The sequence below is a fragment of the Strix uralensis genome, chromosome 9, assembly GCF_047716275.1.
Source record: "Strix uralensis isolate ZFMK-TIS-50842 chromosome 9, bStrUra1, whole genome shotgun sequence".
Taxonomy (NCBI): Eukaryota; Metazoa; Chordata; class Aves; order Strigiformes; family Strigidae; genus Strix; species Strix uralensis.
This window is the reverse complement of record NC_133980.1, coordinates 22664395-22680856: the sequence shown is the minus strand read 5'-3', so window position 1 is coordinate 22680856 and position 16462 is coordinate 22664395. Positions and strand designations below refer to the sequence as shown.

General features: G+C 37.7%; 1 protein-coding gene across 2 annotated transcripts in view; it reads right to left on the bottom strand.

The window, feature by feature from the left end:
- Positions 1 to 16462, bottom strand: part of SLC25A36 (solute carrier family 25 member 36) — a 33382-nt gene that overhangs the window by 9217 nt on the left and 7703 nt on the right. The window contains exons 1-4 of one of the 2 annotated variants that reach the window (XM_074877724.1): positions 11072 to 11258; positions 9243 to 9277; positions 8918 to 8995; positions 6107 to 6207 (exon numbers count right to left, since the gene is read on the bottom strand). In XM_074877724.1, coding sequence (XP_074733825.1) covers positions 6107 to 6207; positions 8918 to 8995; positions 9243 to 9277; positions 11072 to 11074 — 217 coding nt within the window. In that variant the 5' untranslated portion in view covers positions 11075 to 11258. Of the gene's footprint in view, positions 1 to 6106; positions 6208 to 8917; positions 8996 to 9242; positions 9278 to 11071; positions 11259 to 13610; positions 13782 to 16462 lie in introns of those variants that run through there. The other variant, XM_074877723.1, reaches the window with a different exon arrangement.

Sequence of the window (16462 nt, the reverse complement as noted above, 5' to 3'; positions counted from 1 at the left end):
CGTTATGATTTTCAGTTACAGTTCTAAAGACAAACTACAAGACTTAACAGCTACTAAGACTTAGCTATATTCCTGTGCCAAAATAGCAAAACCATGCTGGAGATTTCGGTTTAATCTTTTGATTAAGTAGGTTTTTTAAAACTGATTCAAGCCTGTTAACTAAATAACTTCCTGTAGTAAATAATAAATGTTTGGGGTTGACTTTTTTTGATACACTACTCAATTTTTGTATGTCTATGCACATATATAGCCCTTCATATGATGGAGTGAAATCTTAAGAAGCCAAAAGTGTTTTAAATCTGTATTTCACCTACGTAGATTACGTAAAAACTCAAAGCATCAGGGAACTACTCTGCCATAAGCAGGCAAGGGATGTTTTTAAAACATACTGCACCTTGCAGAAAAGGTTCTGTAGTTTGACTAGCCAGAGCCCTCTGACCTGTCACTTAATGCCACAAACACCACAGATTCCAACAGCGCTTGATTCTGGGTTGAACTAAACTGAAACATCATTCTTGTATTTTTTATTTCTTTATACTAGCACTAAGAAAGCTTTAAATTTTCTTTTACTTCTAATCAGAATCTTTCCATATCTATAGTGCAGTGAAGGGCACTAGGAATGCACAGGACTGCAACAAAGGCTTTGAAATAAAGTGGGGAAAAAATTACTAACTTCCCATACCAACACATTTTCTAGGAAAGACTTCTCCCTAAAAACCCAAATTAGTTCTTAAGACTCTCCCAGTTCTTAATTATAAGTGAACAAGACAAAAAAATCTTTTGCATTCCTATTTAAGTTGCATGCTTTGGAATTTTGTTAGTGCTAGACTGTACGTTAGAGCATTCTCTGCTCAGCCCTTTCTCCTTCCTATTCAACCCAGAAAAACCGTCTCTGTAGATCCTAAATCTGGAACAGGCAACATGTAGGTGAGATTAGAGGCAGTGTCTGAGTGGCAGCAGTGACTGTATTCATCCACAGCAGCAGTCTGATACTTCTAGGCAGGCTGGGAAGAGCATATAGGAAATTGCCAGGGAAAGGTGGTTGGCACAGGACGCAGACTATTCTGTCCAAACTTGCACTCCCTGGGTTGCTCTAAACATTATTTAAGTGGAGCACCCCTAACAGTAGGATCAGACACTTAGCAACATAGCCAATTTTTTTCCCTAAGGCTGCCATAAGCCTAAATTGCATGACAGTTCAAACCAAAGTTTTCAAATCAAAGAGCCTTCGCTAATTCAGGTTTCAAGATTAAGCAACTACAGCTCAATTCTTACAGGTAATGTAGTAAATAAAGTTAGTGGAAGAAGGAAAATAAATTAAGAGTTGAGTGATGCTGACACCAAGGAAAGCACTCCAAAACATGAAACATACCATTTGGTATCTTTGCTAAGATAAGCTTTTATTTTTAAATGCAGAAAATCTGTAGCAAAAGCACTTGTTAAAAAATAAAGGTGGGGGGCTTTCAACAACTATTATGAAGTTTTATTGATTGTTTCCTTTTTTTCCTTTTTAGTTGTTCAGTGAATTTTATAATGCCTTACAATGCTTATCAAATATGCTGTAACCTCAGGAAAGATTCCAGATTCAGTAGAAGTGTAGATCAATTTGGCAATACCAGAAACTCCTGTACTTTTTTATGTTTTATTGTTTTCTATGAAATTGTTTCCCAGTTTCAGACAGAATTATCTCAATCTACTTTTTCAGCTATACCAGCTACTGACAGGTAAGATCCCAGGTATTCCTATTATGCATCATATTTTAAAGGTTAGGGGTTTTTTTAAGCTATAAGCCAATGTAATTGATACAGACACATGTGAATATGGAATGCTGAATCAAAAATCCAAAGTAGTAAAATAAAACCAAACCAAAACAGAAAACAAAGAGACAGAAAGGAGATTATATACATATTAAAAAAGAAAAAGAAAAGAGGTCTTTGAAATAACAGTGACAACACAGAATATCAGCTGCAGCATTTTAAAGGCAGCTCTGGGACACTGAAAAAACCCAAAAGGCCTTGTTTAACCCAGTAGGGACTTTCAATTAGCAAGAGCTAAGTAAAGTAGCAGCTATCAGTGAAAGGCATGTTCCACCTTTCCCTGAACTGCACAGAAAAAAGTAACTCTTAACAGAGTCAAGGAGAGTGATGTCTTTGCACAACGCACATCATCTGAGTTCAAGATAATGAAAGTTAATTCCCCTTATTTTGTTTATTTAATAGATATTACAAACCCAATGTGTGGTTCTTACACTAGAGGCTGCAAGAGACGCTCAGTTCAGTACTCACGAGGTTTAAGTTAGTCCATATTTCTGCAGGAAGTGACCTGCGGATGGGGAGCATGAGATGACACGATCTCACTCTTTTCACGGGAGAAATGTACAGTAAATGCCTAAAATAGACACAGGCTTTTCTGTATCATAACAACAAGCAGTGACCTCATCAGACACATGTGTACAAATCGAATCCCATTGGAAGGATTTGTGTATTAGTTATTGTGAGATCTAACTGTTTTCAGGTAAAAGTTTAGGAAAAAAAGAAAGAAAAATAATCAGAACAGGCCACAGATATTAAAATAATTGTGTAAAATGCACTGAGTACTGAAATTTCTGCTCATTTGCAGCAGTTCAATTTTATATTTCCAAATACTTACCTATATACCTCCTCCTTCCCCACTCCCTCCCAAATATCATTCAAAAACGCTAACCTTGTCTTAGGACTGAAAAAGCAAGATAGATACCTTATAAAACCAAATTTTCTAATAGCAGTAATGAACTAAATATGCATTTTATTTGTTATTAAGTAACTGTGCACATACTGCTAAAAAGTTCGAAAAGTATGGTATTGCTGTAAGTAATAAAGTGGTCCCATTTAAAAAAAATAATTAAAAAAAATCTACATTTAGGTTGGTTTGCCAGTAGAGTTCTAGCAAGAACAGCAATAGTTTTGCAAGGCAAAGTAGTTTTGCAGCAGATTTGCAACCATGTTGTCTGAATGAGGCTATGAATTATTAAAAAGGCAAATCAGAAAGCCACACAGGAACCAAGTATCTCATTCAGTTCTCTACAGTTTTTATTCTGTGGCAAAAAAGGTTGAGTAAGTGCAATGAGAAGGCAGATATTATAGTGAATCTGAGAATTTAGCCTAACTTCAAGTGTACAGAGATAAACTATCTTCACACAAGCAAACACTCTCATTCTTGTAGTATGCTTCAGATATATTCACTGTCCAAGTCTGCAAAAAGAGAAACGTGGTATGCCAAGTAGTAAGCAAAAAAGATTGCTAAGTATTTCTCCATGTCAATACACAGGTATTTTAGGTATGAGGTGACATGAATTATATGCTGAAAGCTAGCACACAGCAAGAGAAAAACATTAATTTCTAATTGCATAAGGCATCAGTTACTAATATATGCATAATTCATCCTCCTTGGGATAAAACAAAACTTACTAAAAGAATCTTAATAAAACCAAAAATATGTTTTACCTTGAGAAGGAAGAATCAGGCCTCAAAACAAATAAAAGTGCTTAAAATACCATACGTCAGCTTCTCACTCCCAAAAATGCCATATGCATAAAATAATCCTTATTTAACAGTGGCATTCGTCTAGCCCGAGATATTTATGTATTAACATATGTTACAAGTAAACAGTATTTAAAGCTGACTAAAGTTCACTACTTATAGTACTTCCATAAAACAGCAAGTTACAGATTTTTTTACATTGTATTTTTGGATCATTGTTGTATTTAGCAACCTACAGGAAAAGCTTTAAGTACAAACACCACCTCATGTTTGTTAGGTATTAGAAGCCTTTACGCAATAGAAAGGTCATATCCAAACAAAAAAAACCTCCTCATTTAAGACTGAGTTACTCAATTCCTTACTGAAACCAATGGCAGCTGCAAAAGAAAAAACCAATACTGATTATTTTTTGCTATTTATTAGAACTGTTTATCCACCTTGCCAATTTTGAAATCTTGTGTTCCAAAGCAAATATTATGGTGATCTTCTGTGTTAACCTGTTTCAGTCACCCATTAAGAGCTCACATTTAATCCTGGCCCTGTTTTGCCATTTCTTTAAGCTGATTTGCATCATATAGCAATACAAACCTTGCAGGTAAAACTGTTAATAGCTGGTTTAAGTGCATTTTCTGAAATATATTAGAATTACAAAAACAAGGTTAGCACATTCCCAAGAAAGCACTGTTAACTTTAACTGCAGTCCTTTTCATATAAATCAGAATATCGCCAGTACTGAGTATTGAGAAACTGTTTGTCAAAGACCCTTCTCCTAAAGGTCTTCCAGAGGATGTCTGTAATAAACAGTGCCAAGAAAGTTGCGACCTGTAGGGTGAACCCACACTGGGCAGTCAGTTTCATTGGCTACATGGTTCAGAAATACAACTGCAGAACTAATTAAGTTTGAGAAAGGTAACAGCTACAAAAGTTGTTCAATATTAAAACCTGTATACAAATGTAAAAAAAGGCGAACAGGAATTAAGGCTCAAATACATTTACCCCAGTCTCCTGCAGTCATAGGTACAAATGCTTAATACTAACCTTCTGGAAGGGAAGCAAGTTAATATGCAGACGCAGAACTCCTTGGCTAACTACAGTGTATCTGTAAGCACTTGGATGTTCTTTTCATTACAGAATGAGGGCAGTAACTTCCAAAGATAAGGAACACTGAACCTTTGTCTGCAGCACTGCATGAGTTACACAAGTTGTCTTCAACTGAAGAGAGACTTGTTTCTATTACCCATACTTCCCTCTGCCCCAAATTTCAAGACATGTTTTATCCCCTTGACAAAGAGCTAAAGACAATTCATTTTCCTTGAAGCAATTAACTGATTAGGATGAACTTCTCATGAAATCCCCTTCCATCCCATTCCCCATGCTGTTCATCCACAAACAAAAAGCACGTTTCCAGGTGATAAAAAATACTGCATCATCTGAGCACTATTTCCCCCATTTAAGACAAAACAGCTCTCCTTACATCTCTTAAGATTAAAAACTGCCTTCACATTTCTCATGTGCTAGGGATGAGCATTAGTGTGTTATTTAAGTATAAAGCTAATGTCACTTAAGTTTTCTATGCTATGTAACAATTTCTTTGTGTCAGATTATTAGCAAGTATTAAATAGAAAAACTAATCCTATTCATTATTCTGATATCACCTTGGGCAGTCCATTCCAGATTGCTAGTACTCACATAATATACACTGGTTATGAAATTTGACAGGAATTAGAAACTTCAGTCTACCATAAAATTGTCACAATTCATCTGTGAAGTGTCTATGGCCTATACAGAAAAAAAACTTTTGAAAATTTGTTTTTGTGTAGGGAAGACAGACAACAATAGGTAAAGTGTTCCCAGCCCAAGTTTTGGTCTCCCCAGCACAAGTCCATGACCGTAACTCAGCTCAGTTGCCTTTAACTCCCCTTGTTAATGATCCCAAAGCACAGAACATACAAATCAAGCAACAAATATTGGTAGCTGCTGACATATAACAAAGTTACACTGCAGATATAAAATAGGAAATTATTTCCAGAGATGAAAATATATGAAAACTACAGAAATCTGCTCTTCTGGGCCATTTTAGTGATAGAGCAAAGTTCACAGACAGGTGTTTGAACAAAGGAGGAGAAGTGTTACATGTAATTTATAAAAATATCTGCAGACATATTTCAGAAAGACAAAAATAAGTCAGATACACAAAGCTGTAACAGAAAGTGATATTATAAAAACCAGATTAAGAAGCATTAAACTAGAATTCAGTGCAAACAATGTTTATAACTTGCAAAGCAAAAAGTTACTGTTTTGAAAGTTTTCATTTTACATTTCACAAATTTACAGTTGGAAAAGTAGGCATGCAAGCTTTCCTAGAAAAGACTATTCACACACACAGTTAAAGATCTTCATTAACACTGAGTGTAAAGTTTCATGCACATATTCTCCAGATAGCTTGTTTAATGAGAGGCCAAAGAAGGTAAACTGCTACAAAAAGCATTCAATCACTGATAATTTCCTGGTTTGTTTTTTCCATTTATTGCTACCTCTCATTTGTAGATATGACTCTAGAATGAAGCTAGAAAGTTACAGATCCTTACCTGCCACACCAGCTGAAATCATGTGTACCTGGGTAGAATCTGGATTGAAAATATTGTTCATCTTCTCCTTGCAGTTCGAGTAAGCAGCAAAATATATCGCTCTAAAATTAGAACAAAATCCAAGTTAGGTTACATTTTATGTGTTGATACCCTGAAGAGCAGTGCCATTAACTACACTAAGTCAAGATGATCTTTGTTCAAAGTCTTAGTTCCTCAGTACAAAAACTGCTTAAGGAATAACTCTTGCTGAGAGGTGAGACCATTCTAGGAATGGAAAAGAAAAAAAATTCTTAAAAAAAATCATACTCTACAATTTTCTTCCACAACAGCTCCAACCGACAATTAGTGAGGGGAAGGATAGATGATTAGAAATATGGCAGTGATTCTGTATTTCTTTAATAGCAGATCAAATTTGTTCTAATGGACCTACACTCATTTCAATAGCATCACAATTTCAAGAGAACTAGCAAGTATGTAGCTTTTCTTTTTAACCAAACAGCACACTTATTACTCTAGCATTTAAGATATAAAGTATAACCACAAGTTATCAATATTTACAAGTTGTAAATATTTATATTTTAAATGCCAGAACATCTGTGAGGCTGGGATATACATGTTGCTTCCTTAATTCTGTATCAGGAATAGACACAGATTTTTTTTCTCTGAATACACTACAAAAAATTTTTAAAGTCTGTGAGCTGGTATCAAAACAAAGCTGGACATAAAAGTCAGAGTGTCAATGCAATATATTACGAAAAATGTTTGTTTTCACCCATTAAAGCTAAAAAACCTTATTTTAAGCACGTTAAACCTCACATTTAAGGTTGTAACTCAGGTTTTTTAAACTTAGACACCCCTATACCAGACAAAAAATGAACATGCAAGTTTTCATGAACAGAACATTAACCTCATTAGCTGTGCAAACATGTTTTTCTTTATTATAAAAATGATAAAGTGCTTGCTTCATGGGTGTAATTTCTAAAATGGAATCTGAACTCAGTTAAGTATACTGGATGTGTCATGAAACATGATTCTCTACAGCTTATATAAACAAAAAGCTGCTGTTAAATCCACTTAGCTAATCCTTAATTGAAATGAAGTACTGGATGAAGACAGAGTCAGCCAGAGGGAAATGAGGATGTGCTTATTTATCAGACCTCACACATTTTATCAGGTTGACATTTTGCAGGGGAGGGGGCAAGGGGGTGGGAAGGGAGAAAGAACAAGCTAAGTATTTCACCTGGGGGGAAGAAGGGAAGGAAATTAGAAGGTTTAACATAAAATGTACTGAAATGGAATAGAATTTTTTGCAATTGAGGATATTTTTCATTGAGGATAGTCACTTATAAAATGGAATCCATTGCTGTATAAAAATTACTCTTAAAAAAGTAATATCAATGTTGAACATTCAGACCAGACTGGACTATCAAAAGTACAGGCTCTTCAGATTAGGAAGTGCTGATACCCCACAGGTGTCCAGAACAAAGAAAGCTACTGGAATTACTTCAGCTTCTTCAAATAGCAATGCTAAATTAGTGACCAGAAAATACCTCAGGTATTCCTAATTCCTTTAAAAAAATCTGCTAAAATAAAAGTACTCCAATTCCTGAATTACATTTTCCTCTTATTCATGCAGAGGATCTATAGAACACCACCTCATTTGTCAGATTTAAGTAAAAGACAGATCAATGCAGAATGCAAAGTCCAGTTTAATACACTTTTCCAGAAGCATCGAAACATCTTAAAGCAGGAAAACTAAGATACTCTCCCAACTGGATGTGCAGGAGACAGGAATGTCTTCTCTTCAGACCAAAAGAATGAACCGAACCCGAAAGCAGGGCACTAAGTCAAGGGAAAAATAAAACCTTTGTGGAATATATTCCCTCTACATAAACACTCTTCTCTTAAAGAGAATAGAAGGCAATAAAAATAGGCCAGAAAATGACTATAGCCTCACCCAGGATTAAGTAGTTATATTATTTTTACACAACTTGGTTGACATACTCTTCCTTAGGTTTTCTCCTATTTTTGGACTGAACTTAGGCCAACACTTGTATGTAAGGATCAGTTTGAACTCTGGCATAATCTGCACCTCACTGACTGCCAGCACCAGCCGAGTAGCTAGAGTATTTGTGCTGATGCAGAGCAACTGACAGCAGCAATACCACTGCCAATTACATCAGATTTACCCCCTTGTCTGCTGCACTGACACTGCCCCAGCATCTTTTGCAGTCCAGCCCACCACTGGATTGGCTTTCTCTGGAACAGCTCTTAAGTGTGTCAGCCCACCCAGTCTGGCCTCTTTTTGAAGTTTCAGAACAGGCTTCCTACTGCAGGGGGACAGTGGTCTGTGTCGCCAGAATTCAGGAGGAAAGCCCCAGTGTTTTGAGGTTACAGTCACACAATTGCTTCCTGAAGATGACGGATTAAATGAAAGCTAAATCTACCTTTGTACTTCCAAAGGTACTGACTTCTTGTTTACATGCATAACTCCTTAAGCATTTTCCTTCATAACTGGACAAAACACTGTGTAAGGGATAGTACACAATAGTAAATACTATTATAGTAGCATATAGGACAGTAAATGCTGAGACAGTTGGTGCAGGGATGTGGGACTGGAGCTGTGGAGTACATGAGTGGCCCATTTTCTCAGACAATGAAGTTACCCCAGGAACCAAAGATTATTTGCTATTAAGCATTTACAAATGCAGATGCAAAACTCACTTCAAATAAACCTTAAATCCTTAAAATATGTATAGCAACATATGTTTCCTCAAAATTATTTCATTTACTGTACACATTTGTATTTACCTGGAAGGAGCAACGCCTACTAAATTAGGACCCAGCCCTCTAAACAGAGAACGAGGACCTTCCTTTTGCAAGATCATCCTGGAAAACAAAAACGTGACAGTACTGTGACATTCACATCAAAATTAAGGAATGCACTGACCACCATAACTACATCATTTTAAGCTTTACTCTGTGTAAAGTTTCCATAATAACTGACAATAGGGCTGACCACAAAAAAGTAATAATTTCCTATAATCAGCAAAAATAATATTCAATAAAATTCCACTATTGCCATAGAAATTTAGGAACTAAGTGCAGAAACAATATGACGTCAATGAAGACTTACCTCAAAGATAGGAACATATATATACACGGAGTTATCTGTCATTAGAAAGTTAAAGAAAATATCCTTTTATCAGGGAGAAGCTACTAAGGATGGATATGTTCACATTCCTGTAGGTTGTAGATTGTTCAGGAGATAAAAATATTTGATTCTGTTTTACATTCCTTTCATCACCCTTTAGCTCCCAATGTTTGGGAATTTTTTTGGGTGGGAGGAACAGGGCGTGAAGGGCAAGAGAAGAGAGACTTATGAAGGTTCAGTTACAGCAAGTCATACCCCTTCTGAGAGCAGCTCAGGAAGATGTTAGCTCTACTGCTTATCATGCCCAGCCAGGGACATCTTTTGCAGTCTATTACCTACCCTTCTCAAAGACAGAAACCTCAACATGGCTTTGCATGTACTACCCTGGTTTGATACTACAAGACTCCTAACAGTACACTAAGTTACATGTCATAAATTAGAGGAAAGCAGCCTTTCAGATAAAAAGTCCTGCCTTCTCCATACTCATAAATGATTTAAATCCATTAAGCATTCAACTAGGAACCCATTCTTAGATTTAGTCCTATTTTGACTACAGTAAAAGGAAACAGAAACCTCCCGTGGGAGAAGTAGCCCATCCTTGAGGCTGGCAGGGATTCCTTCCTATCAGTTCTGAACCGCTGCCTGTGTGCTCCTACCAGGCACGGCTGCTGGGCTGCAGAGCCAGTGGTTTTTTCTTTTCCACTCATTCCAGAAAAGACAATCCTTACCTCATCATGCAACGTAACTCAACTTTGAGATTAACTGAAAAAGGAGTGTGACCCACGCAGAGAGTCACAGCCACAGTACAGCCCTAACATCTTGTAGTACCAGTTCCACTACAAACAGAGCTCTGGAAAGACTGCTTGGATGGCAGGGTGGCGTCACCTTCCATCTTTGTGGGATTTACAGAGAAACATAGGGATATGAGCAGTGAATTGAGAGCTCGAATGAGGCATTACTAGTACTTAATACAAGTGTTTGGAATACCTATCCCATGTAACTGTGGTCTTTCGAAAGAGTTGAAAACCATTATGCAGCAAGGTTCACTGGCACATTAAGAGGATATCCATTAACATTCACTTTTTGTGAAATCAATCTGTCCAACAATCTAGATGCTAATCAGATACGGTATTTTAAATAGTATGGTAGGACATGGGAGAAGAAACAAGGACTATCTGCATCTCAATACTGCAAATTGCTCTAGCAATTGCTTTAGAACCAGATTTAAAGTTAATTCTTAACTACTTCACTAGATGTTGCACAACAGAACTCTGTGCTTATTGATTTAGAAACACTGGCCAATACACACAAATAGTTCTCCTGTGTATTTCTTCTTCAAAGAGACTTGCAGGTTAATGACAAGTCAATTACTCTATAAAGCAAACTACCCTTGTATAAATGGCTATTTTGTTTGGAATTTACTATCAGAACAAACAGGTGAAAGCCATCTATAGCACTGTAGAAGATTCCAAATCTAATCTGATTTCTAGCAACTGATTCACAACAGTTCTACTGCTAAATCAAACTGAAAGTTTACATGTCCTTTCAGTAAGGAAAAATAAAATGGTGGTTCTGCACCACTACCAACACTATTTAGGAATGCTGGCATATAATGTGTCCAGCAACATGTTAGCTTCACGTTCATAATAATTAGATACAATTTCACTATGTGGGTAGCATTGCTCCACAGCAATAATCGGGACTATCGAACACATATGCAAAAGCTCTTTGGAAACACAAATTACTGACATGTCTGTCATCCTGAGAGCATTTCTAACACCTATGGAAAGAATTATTCAAAAAAATCTTACCATATCCCAGAGTTCAGCATGAGCACAGCATCAGATTACAGCAAAGCTGAACCCAATTAACATCATCTGTGTCCACTTAAAACACTACTTAAAAATCACTACCACCACATGTGTTATACATGTATATATGCACATATAACACATGCATGTATACAAAGCAGCAGGAATCTGAGTATCTTAAGATAAACTTTGGAGTGAAGTGTACCAGGTCTATTTGTTTCTTCTGCACCTACAGTGTCCCAAGACTTGACAGAGCAACAAAGAGTTACAGAGGTTGCAGCAGACAGGATTATAATGGTGGTAGTTATTGACACTCTTCTGCATTCACAGACACTAGCTGCAGGAGTTCCAGAGCATATCCTGAAAATAAAACACAAACTTTTTGCATTAAAGAGCAGATCCTAGAGCCAGCCTGCACTGTACTGAAAGCAGTAAATGGCAAATCCATGGTTGGAAGAGCAGCACAAATGCTCTGTAGGGCCTCAGCTGACCTGCTTATGTCACATCAGGAAGCCTGCACTGGGAGGCCAGTCAGATTTCCATTATCAAGACCTCAGATTTAAACTCAGCAAGGTTAGTTATGAGAGGCATCTGCAACATGATATACACCACAGATATTTAATAAGGGAATTCACTTCTGTGCCAGAGAATGCAGTCACCTGTACCAGTTCTTCTGAGTTTGTTTCCTGACAGGTGACCTCTGTTGAAGTCACCTCTGTTAACGCTTAAGATGCAGAAGTGATTCCACAGCAGTCAGTTAACTGAAATTCTGACATCATTTGCCTGATTCACCCTGCTTATAGACTGAGTATCATGAGGCTCAGAGCACTGCACTGAATTTGGTATGACAAGAGACAACCAAATCCTGACACTCATAAGTCAAAGTATCAAGTGACAGTAAAGGCATGAGAGTAACAGAAGAATCCAGTTTGATTTTCCCACTAAACAGCTCTAGTCCCTTAACCAAGAATAATTATGTCCAGCACCTACATGTTTTTCTTGTCACAGTCCACCACCATGCCGTTTGGGACTTTTCCATATTTACTGTATTTAAATTGAAACCCAGAAAAGTTACTTGGCATCTCAGTTGTTTGATACTGACCTGGAAGAAAACACATCTAAGCAAAGTACGAAAGCAGCAGAAGATACATATTCTTGCATCACAGATAAACAACATGTCTAAGAAGCCGATTTACCAAAGACACCCCAAAACAAATACAGCCTACCAATGAAGTTCATCATGGACTACGTTTACCTCAGTCTGAATTTGCTTCCTGGGAAGGCCCAGTTATTTTAGGTTTTAGCAAAGGGGTTTAAAGCATAGCAGGCTTCTAGCAGAGGGGCATACGAAACAAACATCTGTTCATCATGCTATTCCTTCAGATACATTTCTAAACAGAAGATAAATTCATAACCAAACATTCAGGGAAGAAGCTAAAGGGCTCAACTTCTATCAAGACAAGCCAATAAGGCAAGTGCTTTGGACGGAGCTCTCATTCCTTGTCACAACCTGAGCCCTTCCTTCCCACAGGCCTGTTCACAACACGTTCACTGATCAGACTCTTATATGTAAAAAGGCCCCAATTCATAACTCCCATGATGACAACTACCTTCCATTCAAGGACCTATTTGGGTATAACCTCCATTTAAGCAAACCCCATCCTCTAACCAAATTTAGCATAAATCCTACACTGCATCTGCCAGAAGGGGTTCTCTACAAACTACTTCTCACTGATTAATTGGAGGTAGAAGATAACTGGTTCGAGTCTTATCCAATTCTTTCTAATGGCAGAAACAGTAGCAGGTCCTTTCTGGAGGAAAACTCCCCTCATACACAAATACTGAAAGTACCTCCCCAAAACTGGCTAGCTTGATTCCCCCAGAGTGAACGCTGCCTGTGGTCTGTACTAAGTTTAATTGTGGCCACACAAGCTTTCCTGCTGGCTGTTGAATATCACAAGCACTGGTAGCAAGAAGAGGAAAGGCAGTGCCCATTCAGTGAGGTGCTATACAAACAAAACATCCCAGATCACAGCAAAAAGTGGCTTTACCTGTCTCTTACTAGCTCTAAAAGTGTTAGTCACCCATCCACCAGAAGATACTATAAGGCAGGAAGGGTATGGAGTGATGGAAGTTGAAAGAGACTAAGAAACTGAGTTAATTTTCACAGGACTTATTGCCTCCATATTCGGCAACATCTATGATTTGGCCACAAAACACTTTTTCAGGATGAAAATAGAGTATGGCACTTAAGTGTTACAGTGCTCCCAGTGAGTTTTGGGGATGTAGTTTGGAGCTGTGAATTGTATAAGGTGTATATGCTCTGGCTAATTCAAGGTACAAACTCAAGAATGAAGGAGGTTCAGGAAAGTGGAATGTGAAACTTAATTACAGTTAAAAGGCAAAATATGCTAAGTCATCTCACAGTAGCATCATGACAGACATAAGAGTCTGAATCTTCCATATGAATTTGTCCAACACACCACTCTCCCCCTCCCTCCCCAAAATGATCCAAAAGCCTACTAACATGTACACTCACTTCAAACAATGTAGAGGTCCAGGAGAAACTCTAGTTACTCGATTGACACTAGCACCATTAACAGTGTTGAGATGGACTTCAGAGATGTAGAGAGTTACAGAGGAGGACTGCAATCGTGTTTTCACAACTTCCAGTGGACATGTCAGAATTGCACCAACAGTACCTCCACATCTGCAAAAAGAAATAGGATCATCATATTCTTAACTACGAAGAAACTGAAGGATATATTCACATGTAATTAACATTATACTCCCAGTCAAACTGCAAAAGGTGAAGAAACAATTGGAACATGGGTGACAATGCTGCACTTATTTGCCCTTGAAGGCAAACAAACTGTTAAGTCAGTTTGTTAACCCCACAGCTTGGAGTAAAAATTTAAACAGGCAAAAATAAAGTTTCCCACAGTAGTGAAGGTGCAGTCTTCAGTACATGCTGTTCAAATCAATTCTGGAAAGTAGCTCAGTATCTGAAATGTTTAACTTCTTATGGTAAATTTTAACTTTTTTTGAATGTTTAGTGCGTTCCTGACCACAAACAAGGTGCCAAAAATCCTTAAGGGTAAAAAAGATTTATACACTATGCACACAGGGCTACAGGTAAAAATGGTGGTGTGGCAATTTAAAATACTTATGAAGACATCTTCAAAACCCCATTTGTATTTTGGGCATTGTACCATGAAAGCAATGATTCTCTGGGTGTTTCCCGAGTTCTGCCTATTACAGCAAGACAGACTAGATACTGTAGAGTACAACTTGGGAAGACAAAAGAGCTTTAAGTGGCTAACCAGGTGAATACTTGCAGATTTTGCTTCAGTCCACCACTCGTTTCTGCGAGCAAGCCAAGGCAAGCCATGCATGACTTGTGCTGACAATGGAGCTACTCCCATTCTGCCAGAGTAGAACACAGCCAAGAACATACTGTCTTTTAGCAGCTCTGCTCAGATGATTCTTCTGGTGCTTTTTCATAACAGATTTATTAATATCTACATTCCTATCTGTTTAACTATGATCACATACAGCCTCTGAGAGAAAAATATCAAATGCATAAATTCTGATTCCAAAGACAACTCCACATTCCTTGACATTACTATTACAAAGAAGTGCTACCCTTGAACCTCTGAGATCAGTATTCTTTACTTTGTCAAATATCCTTCTTAAAACTATGACAGTACACTATATGCACACTTTAAAAAAACAAAAAAACAAACCCAGATTTAAATTGGGTATTAATTAATGCTACTAACATCTCAGTCTGAAATCCACTAACACACAAATACAATTTGTACTAAATTCGAAAGACCCAGCATTCACTTCTCTGATGCAGTAACTAAAGCTGGTGTTTGATTCTGACAAGACAGTTATCAGCTATTTTGTTGTAACATGAGAGGCTCAAATACTCCCAAAACCTTTAAAAAGCTGCAGGACTTGTTCAACAGTATTTTTACATAATGTCTTCCAAAATGCAAAGGAGAATTCAGTACAAATTAGGAGTAATCACTAAGACTCAAGATTTCCTATAAACTTTCATAGGAAAGTTAGCTTTTAGTCTAGCTAGCTTTGACTCTCCTCTGCTGCAGAGAATATTATAAATAATGGTAGATGTTAACACAGCATTGCATCCTAAAACACTAATCTGTTTGTATGAATTGAACTGACAATACCAAACAGCTGCAAAGTAGGATGTTTGTGATATTCACTTAATGCTCCATTTAAACCTACAGACCTAGAGGTATCCTATTACTAAGCCTAAAAGCATCTTGTGCCACCCTAGCTCCAACATTAGACGGGAGTCTACTCTCTTCCAAGTTTTAACTGAGGAAAGAAATCAGGTTTCTTTATCAGTCTGGAAAAACGTGTTCCCACAGGAAGATGGAAAACAGTCTTCCAGTGTGTGCTGTACATGTGCAGTAACAGACTGATACAGCTTTCAGAGTACCATGCTTAAAACATCTCTGAATGAACAATTCACTTGCTTACTCTTCTAATGGTAAGCTACAAAAAAGACTTTTTAAAATAAGAGTTGCAGAAAGAGACAGTCAATGTGCTAATATTTCTTTTAGCCAGTGTTGGAAGCAGTAGGATCCCATAACATGTTAATTTCATGACATGAATACCACATGGGAATCACAGGTAGGCCAGCCCTGAAAAGAACTTGACATGGAGCTTTAGAGCTGGAGCCTCTTCAAGACAGACAGCAAGTTACTGTGTTTCCTGCAGTTCAACAGCAGACAGTGCTGTATGGTAATGTGCCTGTACAGGTGATGCAGGAAGTTGGCTTTAGAGCTTATTTCCTTCCTTGCAACCCCTCTGTTTCTGATCCCCTCAAGCCTACTCCCTTTAAGATCTTTCTGCATTTGATCTTGGACAGGTTACATGAGGACTTGTTTTCAAGCAACAGTAATGGCAAGAGAAAGCACGTGGTATGGTTTATATTAATGAGATAAATACTATGGAAGGGGGAAGAAACGAGGAGGAAAAAACCTGGCCTGCATTCTTCAACAGGGCTTGGAATTCGGAGCCTTTAATGCTACTGCCTCCACAGCTACGTTGCACTGGAAAAATTTTCCAAAGTTTAAGATTAATGCTGACCTGGTACTTGTATCCTGCATGCTTCCCTGCATCACATCCAAATCACCACAAGGGATGACTGACTGGAACAGCACTTGTCAGACATTCACTGTGGATGGGTTAGAAATACTCCATTCAGCAATGGATTACTAGATTACTAGGGAAGAGGGCAGACATACAGCTACTCAATGCTTGTTCTTTTTAAGTCTGCCTAGAGCAAGTGTTGTTCAGTGATAACCAGTGGATATAACAGCAGCTAGCACTACTGTTACATGCATCATAAGG